The sequence below is a fragment of the Thalia democratica genome, chromosome 4 (assembly GCF_965202585.1).
Source record: "Thalia democratica chromosome 4, ktThaDemo2.hap1.1, whole genome shotgun sequence".
NCBI classification, from domain to species: Eukaryota; Metazoa; Chordata; class Thaliacea; order Salpida; family Salpidae; genus Thalia; species Thalia democratica.
The window spans coordinates 79,415,158-79,430,746 of record NC_139168.1 but is presented as its reverse complement, the minus strand read 5'-3'; the positions used below and the strand labels follow the sequence as shown (position 1 = coordinate 79,430,746).

At 25.3% G+C, this 15,589-nt stretch overlaps 1 protein-coding gene across 1 annotated transcript; it reads left to right on the top strand.

Moving 5' to 3' along the window:
• The first annotated feature begins 555 nt into the window (after positions 1–555).
• On the top strand, positions 556–2,503 carry LOC145833659 (serine/threonine-protein kinase pim-3-like). The gene is made up of 5 exons (XM_082940806.1): positions 556–625; positions 835–966; positions 1,193–1,338; positions 1,804–1,947; positions 2,213–2,503. Exons 1-5 carry the CDS (start codon positions 556–558, stop codon positions 2,501–2,503), a joined length of 783 nt encoding a protein of 260 aa, XP_082796932.1.
• The last annotated feature ends 13,086 nt before the right edge of the window (positions 2,504–15,589 follow it).

Sequence of the window (15,589 nt, the reverse complement as noted above, 5' to 3'; positions counted from 1 at the left end):
CTGTCGCTCTTCAAGGGCCACCACGTCCCCGCCTCCACCCTAAAAGCTTAGCCGGAATAATACTGAGCGAAACTTTTTTTTTCTTTAAAATATACATCTTACGTAATATGCCCTTTCAAATGCATTTTTTATTTTTATCTAAATTTTCACAACATTTTTTGTTACTATGCAAACTACAGTAAACAAATGCTTTGTAAGTTTACTTTTTACTTTCTTTAAACTTCATTTATTTACTTAACTAATTTACCTATTTCTTCTAATGAAAATCAAACTAACAAATTATATTAAGCTGACAAACTCAACTTTTGCTTTATTTATATAAAAGTAAAACTTACTTTACAACACAGAACTTTAGTAAAACTTCACTTAACAAGCTATCGTAAAATACGAAATGGTACCCATAATAAACAAACGAAAAAACATACAACCAGTAACAGTCATAGCTAAAAAATGTAAAACTGACCGGGAAAATGCGTAACACAAACATTGAAGCTACCCGACAAAAGCGAACTGACTGTTGATGACTATCATTTGAAATACTCCAGTACTAATAAAATGTTTTTCCACAAATACAAGATTACTGATAAATGCATCGGATGGGGAGGACACGGGGCAGTGTTTATAGGTAATTGAGTAATTGGAATTACTACTTCTGTTAAAATTAAAAGTCTATGAGTAAAAATTCAAAAAAATGTTGAGTTTTGACGTTGTTATTAATCTGTAATAACTTATGATTAAAATAACTAAAAATAAGTTTCTTAAATAATTTTCATCAGCTTTTTGATAATTTAGATTTTACAATATTGATTATTTGTAACATGCATTTGTTCACAGGCATGCCGAAACACGAAAACCTCAAAGTCGCTATAAAATATTGTTCTATAAAAAATGTTACTGGAATCCCTGAGGAAGTTGAAAAACACCAAAAAGTATTAGGGGCAGTGAAAGGAACAGTCTTGGAAAATAGTAAGAATTTCGTTTGCCTTATCCTTCAACATTATTTTCTTTTCTCTAGAAATTTATTATACTTAACTTTTGTTTTTTTCTTTCTTTTGCATGTCTTTCAATTTAGTCATGATGTCAGTATCAATGTTTATAATGCCTACGTTTGGCATGCAAAAAAAAAAGAACATAAACAATGATCACAATGATGTTAAACATTTTAAAACTAAAAATAATCAATATTAAACAGATATAGTGAAACTAAAAGACTGGTACACTTATGAGGACTACTACATCATAGTGATGGAATACCTGGACGGTTTCAAAGATATTTCAGCTTATTTAGACAAGCATGAATACATGGATGAGAAGAATGCGAAGCTATTGTTCAAGAAGGTTTGATAATTTTAAATTTAAAGATATGTTCTTTGTATAATTGTTTGTTAATAAAACTATGGTAGAATTAATTTTGAATTACTACCAACTACTAAAATATTCACTTATATTAAAAAGTTACAACTAAAAAAGTATCTAAGCTAAAAATTAAACAAGTTATTGTAATCTAGTATTAGGATTCCGACTTTTTTAAAATTATAACCCTCCTCGATCAGGATAAATTTTTCAAATTAGCTGGATCCGGATCCGACCGGATCCTGACTTAAAAATAATACTTGTATTAAGCAAGAAAAAGCAGAGGTTGATTAAAGTCAATTAAGTTTCGAACCTTACACTATATGTTACAAGAATCACTTGAAAAGTACATATGATCCGTATCCAGTAGATAACCACTTATAACTTATAATTAACTTGTGCTATTTATGATAATTTTAAACTGATTTAAAACCAACAATTTTTTTTCAGGCGTACAAAACAATCAATCGCATGAACCAGAAGGGGGTCTACCATTTGGACGTTAAATTAGACAACATACTAATAAGAGAACATGAAGGCGACATTGAAGTGAAATTCGTTGATTTCGGATGCACTCACAAAGAAAGCGATAAGGTCAGTTTTCTTTAGACACTTTACTACGTTTACTTAGTTATATAAAGTTTCAATTTTTTTTTATAACTATATTTAAATATACAGATAACTTAATAAAAACTTTGGTAAATTTAATTTTATTTACATAAATATTCAATTTAAGGTTTACAAAACTTAAAAGAAAAGATACTAAATCTTTATAAAAAATTACTACCTACAATTGTTAAAATGATCTCAAAACTTGGTAAATGCCAAAAAAATCTAACGTTATTAATTTTTTTTAAAGCCGTTTGAAAACTGGAACTGCGTTGGCACGCAAGGATACAGATCTCCGGGAATAATCCAGGAGAAAACATACAAGGACGCCGACATCTTCGGAATGCTGGTCTCCGTGTACCTGATGGTGGAAGGTGATTTCATCTTCGACGATGACGATGAAGTCAAGAAGGACTTCAAGGTGCCGAGGGATAAGAGCACGTTGAAGTTTAACAAATTTATCACTGAAATGCTGAATGACGTTTTCAGCGGAACCTTCACGCACCAGAAGTTGATGAAGCATGGATGGATGAGACGATAAAAATTTTTGTTCAGTTATACAATTACTTCTCTAAAAAAGTTATACGATTATTCAGTTTGATTAGTTTTTTTTCGTTATGAATTTTTTGCTTTAATAAACTACATTAGCAGAATGTGTTGCTATTTGATTTATATTCCAACTCTTATTAAAATTTTAGATAGCCCTTAATATTTAGTTGTAAAAATAACAACATGTTTTCCAATTCGATTAGCTGTAAAGAAACCTACTGAAATTTATAAAAACAGTTTCTAAATTAGAAGTTTCTCAAACTATAATATTCAAAACTAATATAAGTTTGTATATCATACCTTATAAATATTTCTAAGCGTTTAACATACAGAAAAATGATTTAAACACTTAATATAAACATTAAATATGCCATCTATGAAGCAAGACAAAGCGTTTAGTATGTTTTTGTTTATATGAAATAAAATATGTTTGAATTAATTAGAAACGTGTTTACTTTTTAGATAGCAAACAAGTAAAAATCTAATTTAAAAATATAATTTTTACCAAATAAGAATTTGAATTAAAATCGGGCGAAATTCCGACCTAGCGTTCAAAATACACAAATATTGCGTTTTGCGAAATGTCCCGGCAGCTTTTCGACCATTTTTTTTTTGAATTCTTGCGATCTTGTTTGCAAGTATTTCCTTTTATACTTTAAAAGTATTAGAAACTTTGTTATACTCTTTATATATCAAATTTTTATTTTTTATTTTTTAGGGAACTAGAAGCACTAAAAGCTTTTAATATTATAGGATTATAAAAAAGTAGTATAGTTTAAAAAATCGTTTGATGAATTGTTTAAAGTCCAACTAATTAATTTAACCATTGTTTTTTGTTATTAAGTATTTAAAAGTACCTACGTGAAAAAGTAAATGTAAACAAAATTTATTCACTCAACATGTTGTGAACATTGAAACTTTTTAGTTCAATAAATTTATATTAAAAATTTTGTATTCACAAAGTAAAATATTGATGATAACTTAACGCCAAACACAAACTTTTCGAAACAAAATTCAAATAAAAAGAAATTTGAATCTTTATTATAATAAATTACGCTTATTGTTAAGCTTGTGAAATCAATATTTTTTATATACTCCTACTTTAATTGTTAGTAAATTTCAAAGGTGTTAATCACATCTTAAAATAAGTAAAAAAAATAGAATTTATAAAAAAAATCTTAAAAATATATTGATTACAGCTAAATTAAAGAATAAAACTTTGGCAATTGGTCCATATATATTTAAATAACTGAATTATAGAAAAAAAAAAGTTACGATTACAAATTTAGAAGTTGGTTAAATTAGTGCTATTGTTATCATTTTAGTTGATTAAATTAAACAAGTAAAAATATAATCTACAGCATCAAACAAGTACAATTAATTTATAAAATTGTCTAAGACATAATAAAAAATCACTCATACACAAAAATACTTAAGAACATTGCATTAAACTAAAACCAAGTTTGAGTAAAACTTAATTCAGTCAATACTTATTAAGTTTATGGTATTTTGCCATATAATTTATCTAAATTTGCAATAGCTATGTAGTTGTTTTCAAATTCTTTAACTCAAAATAAAAATTAATATTAAATTAGTATAGTTTTAAACTATAATATTTTTGGTTGATTACTAACACGACAGTTATATATTTTCTAATATTAATTTAATTTAATTTAGTTTAACAATATTTTCAAAACGACTGAGATATGATTTTACTTTATTTTTTCAAAAATTGAAAAATAATACAAACATTCTAAAACGTATATTTGTGTGAGTTTTGTAAATAATTTCGATAAAAATTAAAAATTGCAAGTTATTTTTCAACATGATTTGAAGAAAAGTTCAACATGTAATTAAAAAAAAATTATATTTATTGTAACTTTGTAGATACTATACAACATACAAAGTTCACAGACTTATAACTGCTTTACTTATGTAGCTAGACATTAATCTTAGCAGTTTATTTATTTAAATAATAAACTAACATAACTAATTTATTTTCGAACTTTTTTAGCAATCTTTTTAGTTTTTTTGTTTTCTAAATTCACATTTTACTTTAAATCTTCATTTGCAATATAAATCTGTGTATACCTTGTAAATTATACATTGTACGAAACACTTTTTAAATAATGATAACAATGCTCTTACTTTTAATAAAAACTTTAAGTAAAAACTGGACCGAAAAATGTCAAAGTGTTTCATTCATTTTATTACAAGTGTATATAGTTTAAATTAATATGCTTGTTTTAAAGCTTTTAAAATTGATTTTTTTTTCAATGTTTCTATTTTAGCTGCTAGTCATTTCGAAAGCTGCTTAGAACAACATTACATATTTAGTGAAAAGTAAGTAGTGGCAAAGCAATAAAATTTTTCAAGTTTAAAAAAAAATTAAATGACAGTCTAGTTTAAAATAAAAGTTTTTACTATTCGTTTTGTAAGTTTTTTTTACATTAATTTTATTGTAGGAAACAATATTAGTTACTAGAAAATTTTAAAACTTGCTTACAAATGCTTATTTAACTTTATTATGTAACATTTTTATTTCTTTTACTAAAGTTTAATAAATTATATTCATATAATAAGAAAGCTGTTTAAAGCATCTAAGTAAGCAATTATTGAATTAATTCTATATTTCAGTTAGAAGTTTTTATATCAATTGCACAAGTACTGATAAAAGTTAAGTTTTAAATTATTAATTTTTACAAGAATCATTAAGAAAATTAACCGCAGTTTCACATGTTTACTTATAAAACCAACAACTGAAAAGTTTATAAACTAAAATAACATTAACAATAGACACCAACTTAATTACTGTTTATTTTTATAGACATACAAAAATAAGACATTTTAACTTGGTTAGGTTTATTGACGCTTTTATTTTTTCAAATTATATGGTATACACTGTTATGTAAAAATTCCTAAAATAAATTATAATATTCTTTAAATTTTAAAGCAAAACATTAATTTTTCCAACCATATGTATTGTTAAACAAAAATTATTAAACTTATTTTTTGGTACTTTTTTGGTCTGGTAAATATAACATTAATTAGTAACTGCTTTCTTTTCCTGTTTTGAAGTTAAGCTTTCATCCACATAGTTTTTCACGGATAAAACTACTCTATTTTTTAACAAAATTGAAACATTATACAAACGTTCTAAAACTTTTATTTGTGCGAGTTTTTAGATGTGAAAATAAATACTTCTGTTGTAACAATTTTTATAAAGAAATCTATTAAAAATTAATCAAAAAATGTTTTTATTAAAACCTAGTTTATTAGTCAAATTTTACATTTTGTAATTTTTTGATAGTATGTTGAAATTTGTGAATATTGCAAGAATTTAATTTTATTGACTTTTAATTGTATAGTTTGGTCGTAATAAACGTAAAAAGTTTTTTAAATTAAATTGTAAATTGGGTTTCGTACAGTGGTTTTGTAAGTAATAAAACTAGTATTTGAACAGCGAATACTTATTAAAACGAAATAAGCACCTAGTGTTTTGAAAGTTTGTTTACAACAATATCTTCTTCTACAACCCACCCAATAAAATTATTTCTGCAAGTTTTTGGTATAGTACAGTGGTGAGTATGTTTTAATAATAGTATTATTAACTACAACTTAGAGTTGTTTAACTCTTATATATCAAACAGATCCATACTATAAGACAAACCATGTATGTAATTTGAAGATTAAGATAACAGTATAATACATTTTACCTGGTAAAACACAAAAGCTAAAAGTTTTATTTTCATTAACATATTATTTAATCATAGCAGTAGATAACTTTTTATATAACTGTTTATAAGTTTATAAAAAAAAGTTTTAACCTGATACACAAACTTAAACTATTCTTTTTTTCTGAAAGTATGGCACCCATGCTAAAATTTTAACATAGTGTTTTGGTTAAAACCTTTTAAGGGTATAGAAAAAAATTCTAACCTTTATGTGACTGATGACATATAACATTTAATTTATAAATCAGCTATCTATAAAGTAGATAAAGTAGTTAAGACCTCTGGTAAACAGATGAGCATATAAATTTATAAGCCCCCACCCCTGTCCCTTACACCCAGTACTTTTACATTTATATATCTAAATGTATAAAATTACTTTTATTTAATCAACACTTGTTTTTAAAACATTTTATCTTTGTATAAGTATAATGTTGTAAAAAAAGATATAATTTTGAAAACCTTACATTTTCACCAAAAGTTTATAAGTATTTTGTATCATGCTTGCCATACATTCAAAATACTTAATATTGTTCAGCAGAGTTTGAATTTTTTAAATCTAAGGTTGAGTAAGGACAAATCAAAATAGTTTTATGTTTTTAAAAGTCTTAGGCCAGTTTTTTCTAGACCTTGATACAGATAAAGTTGGTCAAGTAACAATGTTTTGATATTTTATAACCTGTTTTGTTTTAAAACATGATTTATATTGATTTGAAAAGTTTATTTCAATTAAATTAAGATTTTCAATATGATTTGAAAAAAAAGCACAGGATGACTTAGGACTGTACAAGGTCACTAAGGATAGTTTTTTGTTTTAAAGAGTGGCAATGTTGTTTGTATACTATGAGAATTATTTTAAATGTAAACCAAGTTGTTTGTATAATAATGATTAAAACACATTTTTAATAAGTAATATTTTTATGATTTTTTATACAAATTTAATATCTCTGTTTGCAAAACAGTTGTGTGTACTTTACTTAAGTTGTTAGACATGCACACACATGACTATTTTAATAAAAATACCAGTTTAAATCAACTTTATGTATTATACTATTTATAACTTTGTTTTTTTTTCAGTTTCTGTTCTTAAATTGCATTATTGACCATGACAAATCACTAATGTGGATCCGGTGGACCTCTCTGTCACTAGATCTCATTGATTATGCAAAGTGAAACAATAAGTAAGTATTTACAATTACAAATAATTTAAAAAACTGTTTTGTTCAACTTAAAGAAAATAATCTGATACTGAATTTTTTGTAATAAATCCAAAGTGTTTCTTTAGTGCTTGGGGTATTTTTATGGTTAAATAGAGTTTTGATTTATAAATTTACTGTCTATTTTAAACATAAGAAAAAAGATGTTTTCATTGATACAATCAAAGTAAAGTAAAACGTTTATCTTAGCGGTCTATCATAGCAAACTTGATAACTATTAAAGTTATATATGATTAACTTACTAAACCAACAAATAGAGCAGTATTTTCTCATATTGAGCAATGTAAATTTTGTCAAATTTTTTATAATATATTAAACTGTTTTAATGTACTTAAATTTAGTAGAGAAAAAGTTATTAGCAGTTGCAACAACTATGATTAAATTTTAAAGCTTTTAAATAGTGTATGCTCCTTCTGATAATCTTATTTAGGTTTGATAATTGATTAATTTCATTTGTTTGTTTTGATTTCTATTTTAATAATTTAAACTCGAATTTTCGTTTGGTAAATTAATTATGTGAGTATTTATCATCTTTTGAAAGGAAAATAAGTTAGTTAAGATATGTAAGCATTGCTCAAACAAACTTGTTAAAAGTAAAAAGTGTTGTTAATTTCAATAAAATGGTAATTTAAATCATTCAAACGTCTTTATTTATAAGTTATATGATTTTATTTAAACTTTAAACACATATAATTATTAAAATTAATAAATTTATTTAGTTTGTATTGCTCGCTTGCATTTAAATTTTTGTCAATTTTTATCAAACTGTAGTTTTGACTGCAAAAGCTACAAGTTTGTTGGATGCTTTTTTATTACATGTTAACTTGTATATATTGTATACAAATCTACAATTAAGTTTAAAGAGACTAAAATATGATACTTGTAAAACTTAGTATCTTATAATGTTGTGTTTAATATGTATAGTGGTGTAGTAAAGCATAAAAAATAGTAGTAAAATTTATTGTTTAATACAGGTGGCCTGAAATGTAAGTAATATTTGAACAGTGTGTTTTCATATCAGTAGTTTAAATTAAGTAATCATAGTACATATTACAAAAACTAGTTGTTTAAAATCATTAAAACTTTTAAGAGTGTTTTTCACAGTTTCAATTTACAAAGTTTATAACCCTAAAAGATAAATATGCTCTCTACAAACTGGTCATTTGAACTTCTATAAACTTTTCATCTACAACAAACCTTTTAGTCAACTTGACATATTAATCTGAATGTCAAGAAATAATTATACAGTTCAGTTTAATAAGAAATTTGAACTTATCAGAACAATAGCCTCAAAACTTTTTTTACAGAATATGTCGTTTTAATTATTCCTGCTAACATTTTTCATACAACTGTTGCACATTATACTTTTTTTTTGTTAAAAGAATAAGTGAAGTTTATTTAACTAGTGATTCAATAAGAAAATCATAACGAAACAATGATAATTGTGATGGAACATGCTTAATATTTAACAATGTGGCCACAAATTTTTACATATTCTATATATCTATTGTGTTTAAATAAAATGCTTTACTAAATATTTAATACCAGTTTAAATCAACTCTATGAATTGTAATATTTATAATTTTTTTTTCAGTGTCTTGAATTGGTTCACCGATGCCAAATCACTGAAGCGGAACCGGTGGACCTCTCTGTCACTAAATATCATAAATTGTGCGAAGTGGAACAATAAGTAAGTGTTTACAATTACAAATAATTTAAAAACTGTTTTGTTAAACATATAGAAAAAATAATCTGATACTGAAATTTTTTTAATAAATCCAAAGTGTTTTTTTAGTGCTTGGTGTTTTTTATAGTTAAATAGAGTTTTGATTTATAAATCGACTGTTTATTTTGAACATAAGAAAAAATATGTATTTATTAATTTAACCAAAATTAAATATATGTTTATCTTAGCGGTGTATCATAGCAAATTTGAGAATTATTAAAATTACATTTGTTTAAATTACTAGACCAACAAATGGTGCAGTATTTTCTCATTTTATTTTGTCCAATTTACTATAATATTTTAATCTGTTTTAATGTAAATAACTTTTTCTTTACTAAATTTAATAACAGTTGTGACAACTATGATTGAAAAATAAAGCTTTTAAATAGTCTATGCTCCTTCTAATTATCTTATTTAGATTTTATAATTTATAAATTTTATATCGTTTGTGTCGATTGCTATTATAATTATTTTTTTCAAATTTACTCGAATTTTTGTTTTATTAATTAATTTTTTGAGTATTTATTATCTTTTGTAAAGAAAATAAGTTATTTAAGATTTGTAAGCATTGCTCAATCAAACTTGTTAAAAGTAAAAAGTGTTGTTAATTTTAATCATTCAAACGTCTTTATTTATTTGTTGTTTACATATGTATAAATTTTATAAGCTTTAAGATAAACTGACTTAAGTCAAATTTAAAAGCTGGTGTTAATTTTCAATAACATGTAGATTTTGTAGCTAACATTTTAAACTTGTATGTTTTTTGATTGTTTTACTATAATTTTTGTTACAAGTCTACAATTAATTTTAAAGAGACTAAAATATAGTACTTGTGAAATAGAGGTTATTAAAAAGTTTGAAGCTGTGGAAGCTATTTTGTTTCACAGAACTATAATTTATTTCTTTGTGGTATTTAATAGCTAAGTTATATGATTTTAGTTAAACTTTGAACACGTATAGTTATTAAAATTAATGAATTAAATTAGTTTGTATTGCTTGCTTGCATTTTTTTATTTGTAAATTGTTAATAAACTGTTGTTTTGACTGCAAAAGCTACAAGTTTGTTGGATGCTTTTTTATTACATGTTACGTTGCTTTTTGAGTTTCAGCCACTTTTAACGGCATCTGTTCACTAATATGATTTAATTATTAAATGAAATATTACTAATTTTTAGTTTAAAAAGCATCAATAATTTTTCCGGTTTATTAATTATATATTATTCTTACAGGTCTCTCCGGTGGTCTTCTATTTGTTGCTGACGTTGGACGTGTGAAAAACATGGAATGAATCCAATCTTCAAATATTATGTTTTTTTGTGTATTAAATAAATTGTGTTCTATTATAAACTGTTTTTTATCTAAAATAAAGTTACAGAATTACATAAGGTTACAAAAGTTCAAAAATCAATTTAATTTTTTTTGTATTTACAATTATTTGTGCACTGCATAATTCTGATAAGAAATAGTCCCTTACTAAAACTGTTATAAAAAGTTAAATATGCATCAAAAGGGTAAAGACCAAAACGTTTAATAAGTCGTTGTAAGCATAATCCGTTTACCAAAGTCGTATATGTTGACTGCATATTTCGTTTGCACAAGCTAGATTATATTTAAAGAGGTAATTAGTATGTACTGATTTTTTATCCTGGTAGTCTTGCAGTTGTTAATTACATAAGTTGTAAATATCGTTACTGATGGGTAGCTTTTACGAAACTAGTTAAGGTGCCAAGAAAAAATTGTTTTCTTTATCAACGGTGTTTGAACTGAAATATTTAGCTGTCCAAGTATGTATTTTAAAAGGACCTGCTTTGCCAATTTCTTCGTGTTTGTTTATAAACTATGAACATGTTGTTAAAATATAATGTGATTTGTTTAGGTTCTCAGGTCAAATAACACTGTAGGGCTCTGGAGTGATAACATAACAAAAAGTTATTAAGAATTTTTCCTAAAAAAACTGAATATGTGTTAATTTCAAAAGAATATCTGTTGAACCTGTTAATTTAAATTAAAAGTTTTGTAGCTGCAGCATTTCCTTATCAGTTAAATTGGCAGACTTTACAATTAAAGAGTCATTTTTCTTATTCTTAAGTTATTCACGGGCCGCACTTTATAAAGGTTACCGCGGTCTGCAGCTATCACTAAAATATCCTATTTTAAAACTAAATTGTTGTAAAATAAACAATGTTTAAATCGTGTTATTGGCTACTGCAAATATTTACTCTAACAATGTCGTGTTTTGGCAACTTGGGAAGTTAAAAGCTACTAATTTTATGTAATGAAATCAGATTTTTACAGTATAAATGAAATTAACTTGTTCTAAAGTCGAATGACACTTTTTATGGCAACTTTGCTGGAAATTGTTTCTACCAAGCCTGGTTGTATTTCGTACATTTTGACTTTCGTCAGTGCATTATATTACCAAAATAAGTTACAAGTTATATAATAAACTTATAAAAGTAATAAAATTGCTAAAGAAATCACATGAACGCGAGAAAATACAATTTTTTTTACTCAGCTTGAAGCTGAAAATTATAGCTTAAATAAGTAAAAATTATTTATTAGTTTTTACTTTATCATTCTGAACCTGTTATTGAGAAGTTTAACTGGATACCAAATATTTTTTTAAAACTTTAAACGAAACTCTTTGATGAATTTAAAACTGCCAAACTATACATAAATTTTGTTAGAAAGTTACAGTATACCAACAAATTTTAACAACGAAACTTTTGTGTCATTTAAATTAATAAAAAAATTGTTTCAGCTCATTATTTTTAACTTAACGCAAGCCTTTTAGTTAATTTTAAACTAAATTAAAACAACTTTAAACACATATACGTTTTTGCGTACACAAAAAACTACAAAAATACTTTCTTGTATAATGTTATTTGGGGTCTAAAGATATATTTATTGTATAGGTATTTAGTTTCTATAAAATCTCTGTGTACTCAATACTTAACTTTTAGAATTATTATGTTAAGTTTAACGATTTCAAGTTTAGATAAAGCACTTAGCTAGCTACTATAGGGGAAATAATGAATTTATTCTTTCAAGATTTTATTTTACAAACTAAGTTTCGGTCAAAGACATAGTCAGTGCTTAAATGAATCTTTTTCAAAAAGAATTAAAGCTTATGTTAACTGGCTATAGCTACTTTTTCAAACTTTCGATTAATAGACTTTTAGCTTCTTGCTTATGACAAGTTGAAAGATAAATTGTTAAGTAGAGTTTATTTAATTTTTAGTTTATTTTATTTCGGCTAATTTTAAAATCAAAATACATACTTTAATGTAAAATCCGTTCTACTTTTAATTTCTATTATTTGTACATTTTTTGAACATTACTTTACAGTGATATTTTTTATAAACTACTTACAATTTGCACATAACAAAATCGACTTGCTTTTTGTCAGGTAGTACACCAGACATAGATGATACATTTTATAATAAAAATATATTGATACTACTTAGAAGATAGACTATTTATTTAGACGAGTAAAATACAAGGATTTTATAAAAAAAGCATTTTATAGATAAAAGGCCATTCTTTTTAGAAAGAGTTGCGAGCAGAATATATAAAAAGTTTCCGCGGGCTTACATGAAATATTTGTATTATCAATAAGAAACACGATTTTAAACTATAAAGGATAAGTGATTACAAATTATGTATTAAGAGCCTGATAATTATAATAAAAATTTAATGTAAAATTAAGCTCGATATAAGTTTTGCCAAGATTCAGACCCGTTTTGTCTGGGTTGGTACTTTACTCCATCGCCTCGCTTAATCTGCTTTTATGACTGTAATGACTACTGTTTTAGGAACTATATGCATTTATATGTAAAGTTTACTCCAAATAGAGATAAAATAAACAATGTTTGATTCAAAAAAAATTATGTTTAGTTAAATACGAACCTTAAAATTTGTACGTTAGTATTTAATGAAAGTGGAAGAATTACTGAAACTTTTGTAAGCTTTGAAAAAAAAATCATTTTTATTGTAAAATTTTTAATAAATTTAACTTGAGTTCATACATAGACAGAAAATTTACTTAAAAATCTCGTTTTTTGAATAACAAACAAACATGAGTTAATAACTTTTTATAAGTTTTATTCGTTGCTCTACTTCTAAGCTTTTACTGATTTCTATACAGCTTTTCTTAATTTAAGATACAGCTTTTATGTATAGCTTTTTTAAAATACGTTTGAGCGTGTTAAAACAAACTGCAAACTTTAAAAAGAACATAACAATAAAGTTTACAAGATAAATTAGTTGTCATAAATGAGTAAAGTAGAGGGCAGCTTTTTACAAGTGTTAGATTAATTTTGCTAGAAGTAGTTGCTCGCGGAACATAGAAGAAAAGTTTTAGGCGGGCTACATTTATTTAAAACAGTTGTACTATCAAACAAAAATATTATTTAAACTGTAAAGGACAAGTAATTACGAGTTATGTATAAGAAGCCTGATAATAAAAATTTCGCTGAGTTTAAGCTTAATATAAAGATTCAAACCCAATTTTTCTGGTTTTGTATTGTACTCCATTGCCTTAATGTAATTGTAATGAATGCTGTTTTATAAATGTTGTACTTAGAAATATGCATTTATTATTAAGTTTATCCGTTTTCAAAAAAAAAAAAAACAATTAAAACAGTTAAACATGAAACTTTACTTTGTATGTAATACCTGTAATAGCTTCAATATATGTTACCTTTTAAATAGTTTGTTATTTATATTGTTAGAGTTTAAATAAAATTAACATATCTCATTCGCTTAAAAAACGATAAGAATCGATAAATTTTCACAGTTTTTCATAGATTTTATAATATATGCAGTATAACTTGTTAACGTTAAAAACCTTGTTAAAATTTAGACTTTACTTCATTATAAAAACGTTAATCTTTAATTTAATATAAAACTGTAAACCTTTACTTTATCATAAAGAAGTTTCCGAGGTTTTTAAGCTCTGACTTCTAAAAAAATTGTAAAACTGCCTAATTGATTACGAATTTTAAACACATCGCGAAATTAGTTTATTTTAAATAAAAATCAAAGTTAAATTTCTAATTTTTTTATCCGCTAGGTGTCGCAAATCCACAAGATTGCACCATATCGATTTTAGAAAAAAAATAATTAAAAAAATTTACGGGTTTTTCACCACACGCTGTCGCTCTTCAAGGGCCACCACGTCCCCGCCTCCACCTTAAAACCTTAGCCGGACTAATACTGAGCGAAACTTTTTTTTTCTTTAAAATATACATCTTACGTAATATGCCCTTTCAAATGCATTTTTTATTTTTATCTAAATTTTCACAACATTTTTTGTTACTATGCAAACTACAGTAAACAAATGCTTTGTAAGTTTACTTTTTACTTTCTTTAAACTTCATTTATTTACTTAACTAATTTACCTATTTCTTCTAATGAAAATCAAACTAATAAATTATATTAAGCTGACAAACTCAACTTTTGCTTTACTTATATAAAAGTAAAACTTACTTTACAACACAGAACTTTAGTAAAACTTCACTTAACAAGCTATCGTAAAATACGAAATGGTACCCATAATAAACAAACGAAAAAACATACAACCAGTAACAGTCATAGCTAAAAAATGTAAAACTGACCGGGAAAATGCGTAACACAAACATTGAAGCTACCCGACAAAAGCGAACTGACTGTTGATGACTATCATTTGAAATACTCCAGTACTAATAAAATGTTTTTCCACAAATACAAGATTACTGATAAATGCATCGGATGGGGAGGACACGGGGCAGTGTTTATAGGTAATTGAGTAATTGGAATTACTACTTCTGTTAAAATTAAAAGTCTATGAGTAAAAATTCAAAAAAATGTTGAGTTTTGACGTTGTTATTAATCTGTAATAACTTATGATTAAAATAACTAAAAATAAGTTTCTTAAATAATTTTCATCAGCTTTTTGATAATTTAGATTTTACAATATTAGTTATTTGTAACATGCATTTGTTCACAGGCATGCCGAAACACGAAAACCTCAAAGTTGCAATAAAATATTGTTCTATGAAAAATGTTACTGGAATCCCTGAGGAAGTTGAAAAACACCAAAAAGTATTAGGGGCAGTGAAAGGAACAGCCTTGGAAAATAGTAAGAATTTCGTTTGCCTTATCCTTCAACATTATTTTCTTGTCTCTAGAAATCACTTATACTTAACTTATTTTTTTCTTTTTTCTTTCTTTTGCATGTCTTTCAATTTAGTCATGATGTCAGTATCAATGTCTATAATGCCTACGTTTGGCATGCAAAAAAAAAGAACATAAACAATGATCACAAAGATGTTAAACACTTTAAAACTAAAAATAATCAATATTAAACAGATATAGTGAAACTAAAGGACTGGTACACTTATGAGGACTACTAAATCATAGTG

Bases quoted from the DNA above. Each gene is read 5' to 3' on its own strand.
- LOC145833659 (XM_082940806.1), top strand. From the start codon at position 556: ATGTTTTTCCACAAATACAAGATTACTGATAAATGCATCGGATGGGGA. The intron at 967-1,192 runs GTAAGAATTTCG...AATATTAAACAG, and splicing joins AGGAACAGTCTTGGAAAATA to ATATAGTGAAACTAAAAGAC. The intron at 1,339-1,803 runs GTTTGATAATTT...ATTTTTTTTCAG, and splicing joins CGAAGCTATTGTTCAAGAAG to GCGTACAAAACAATCAATCG.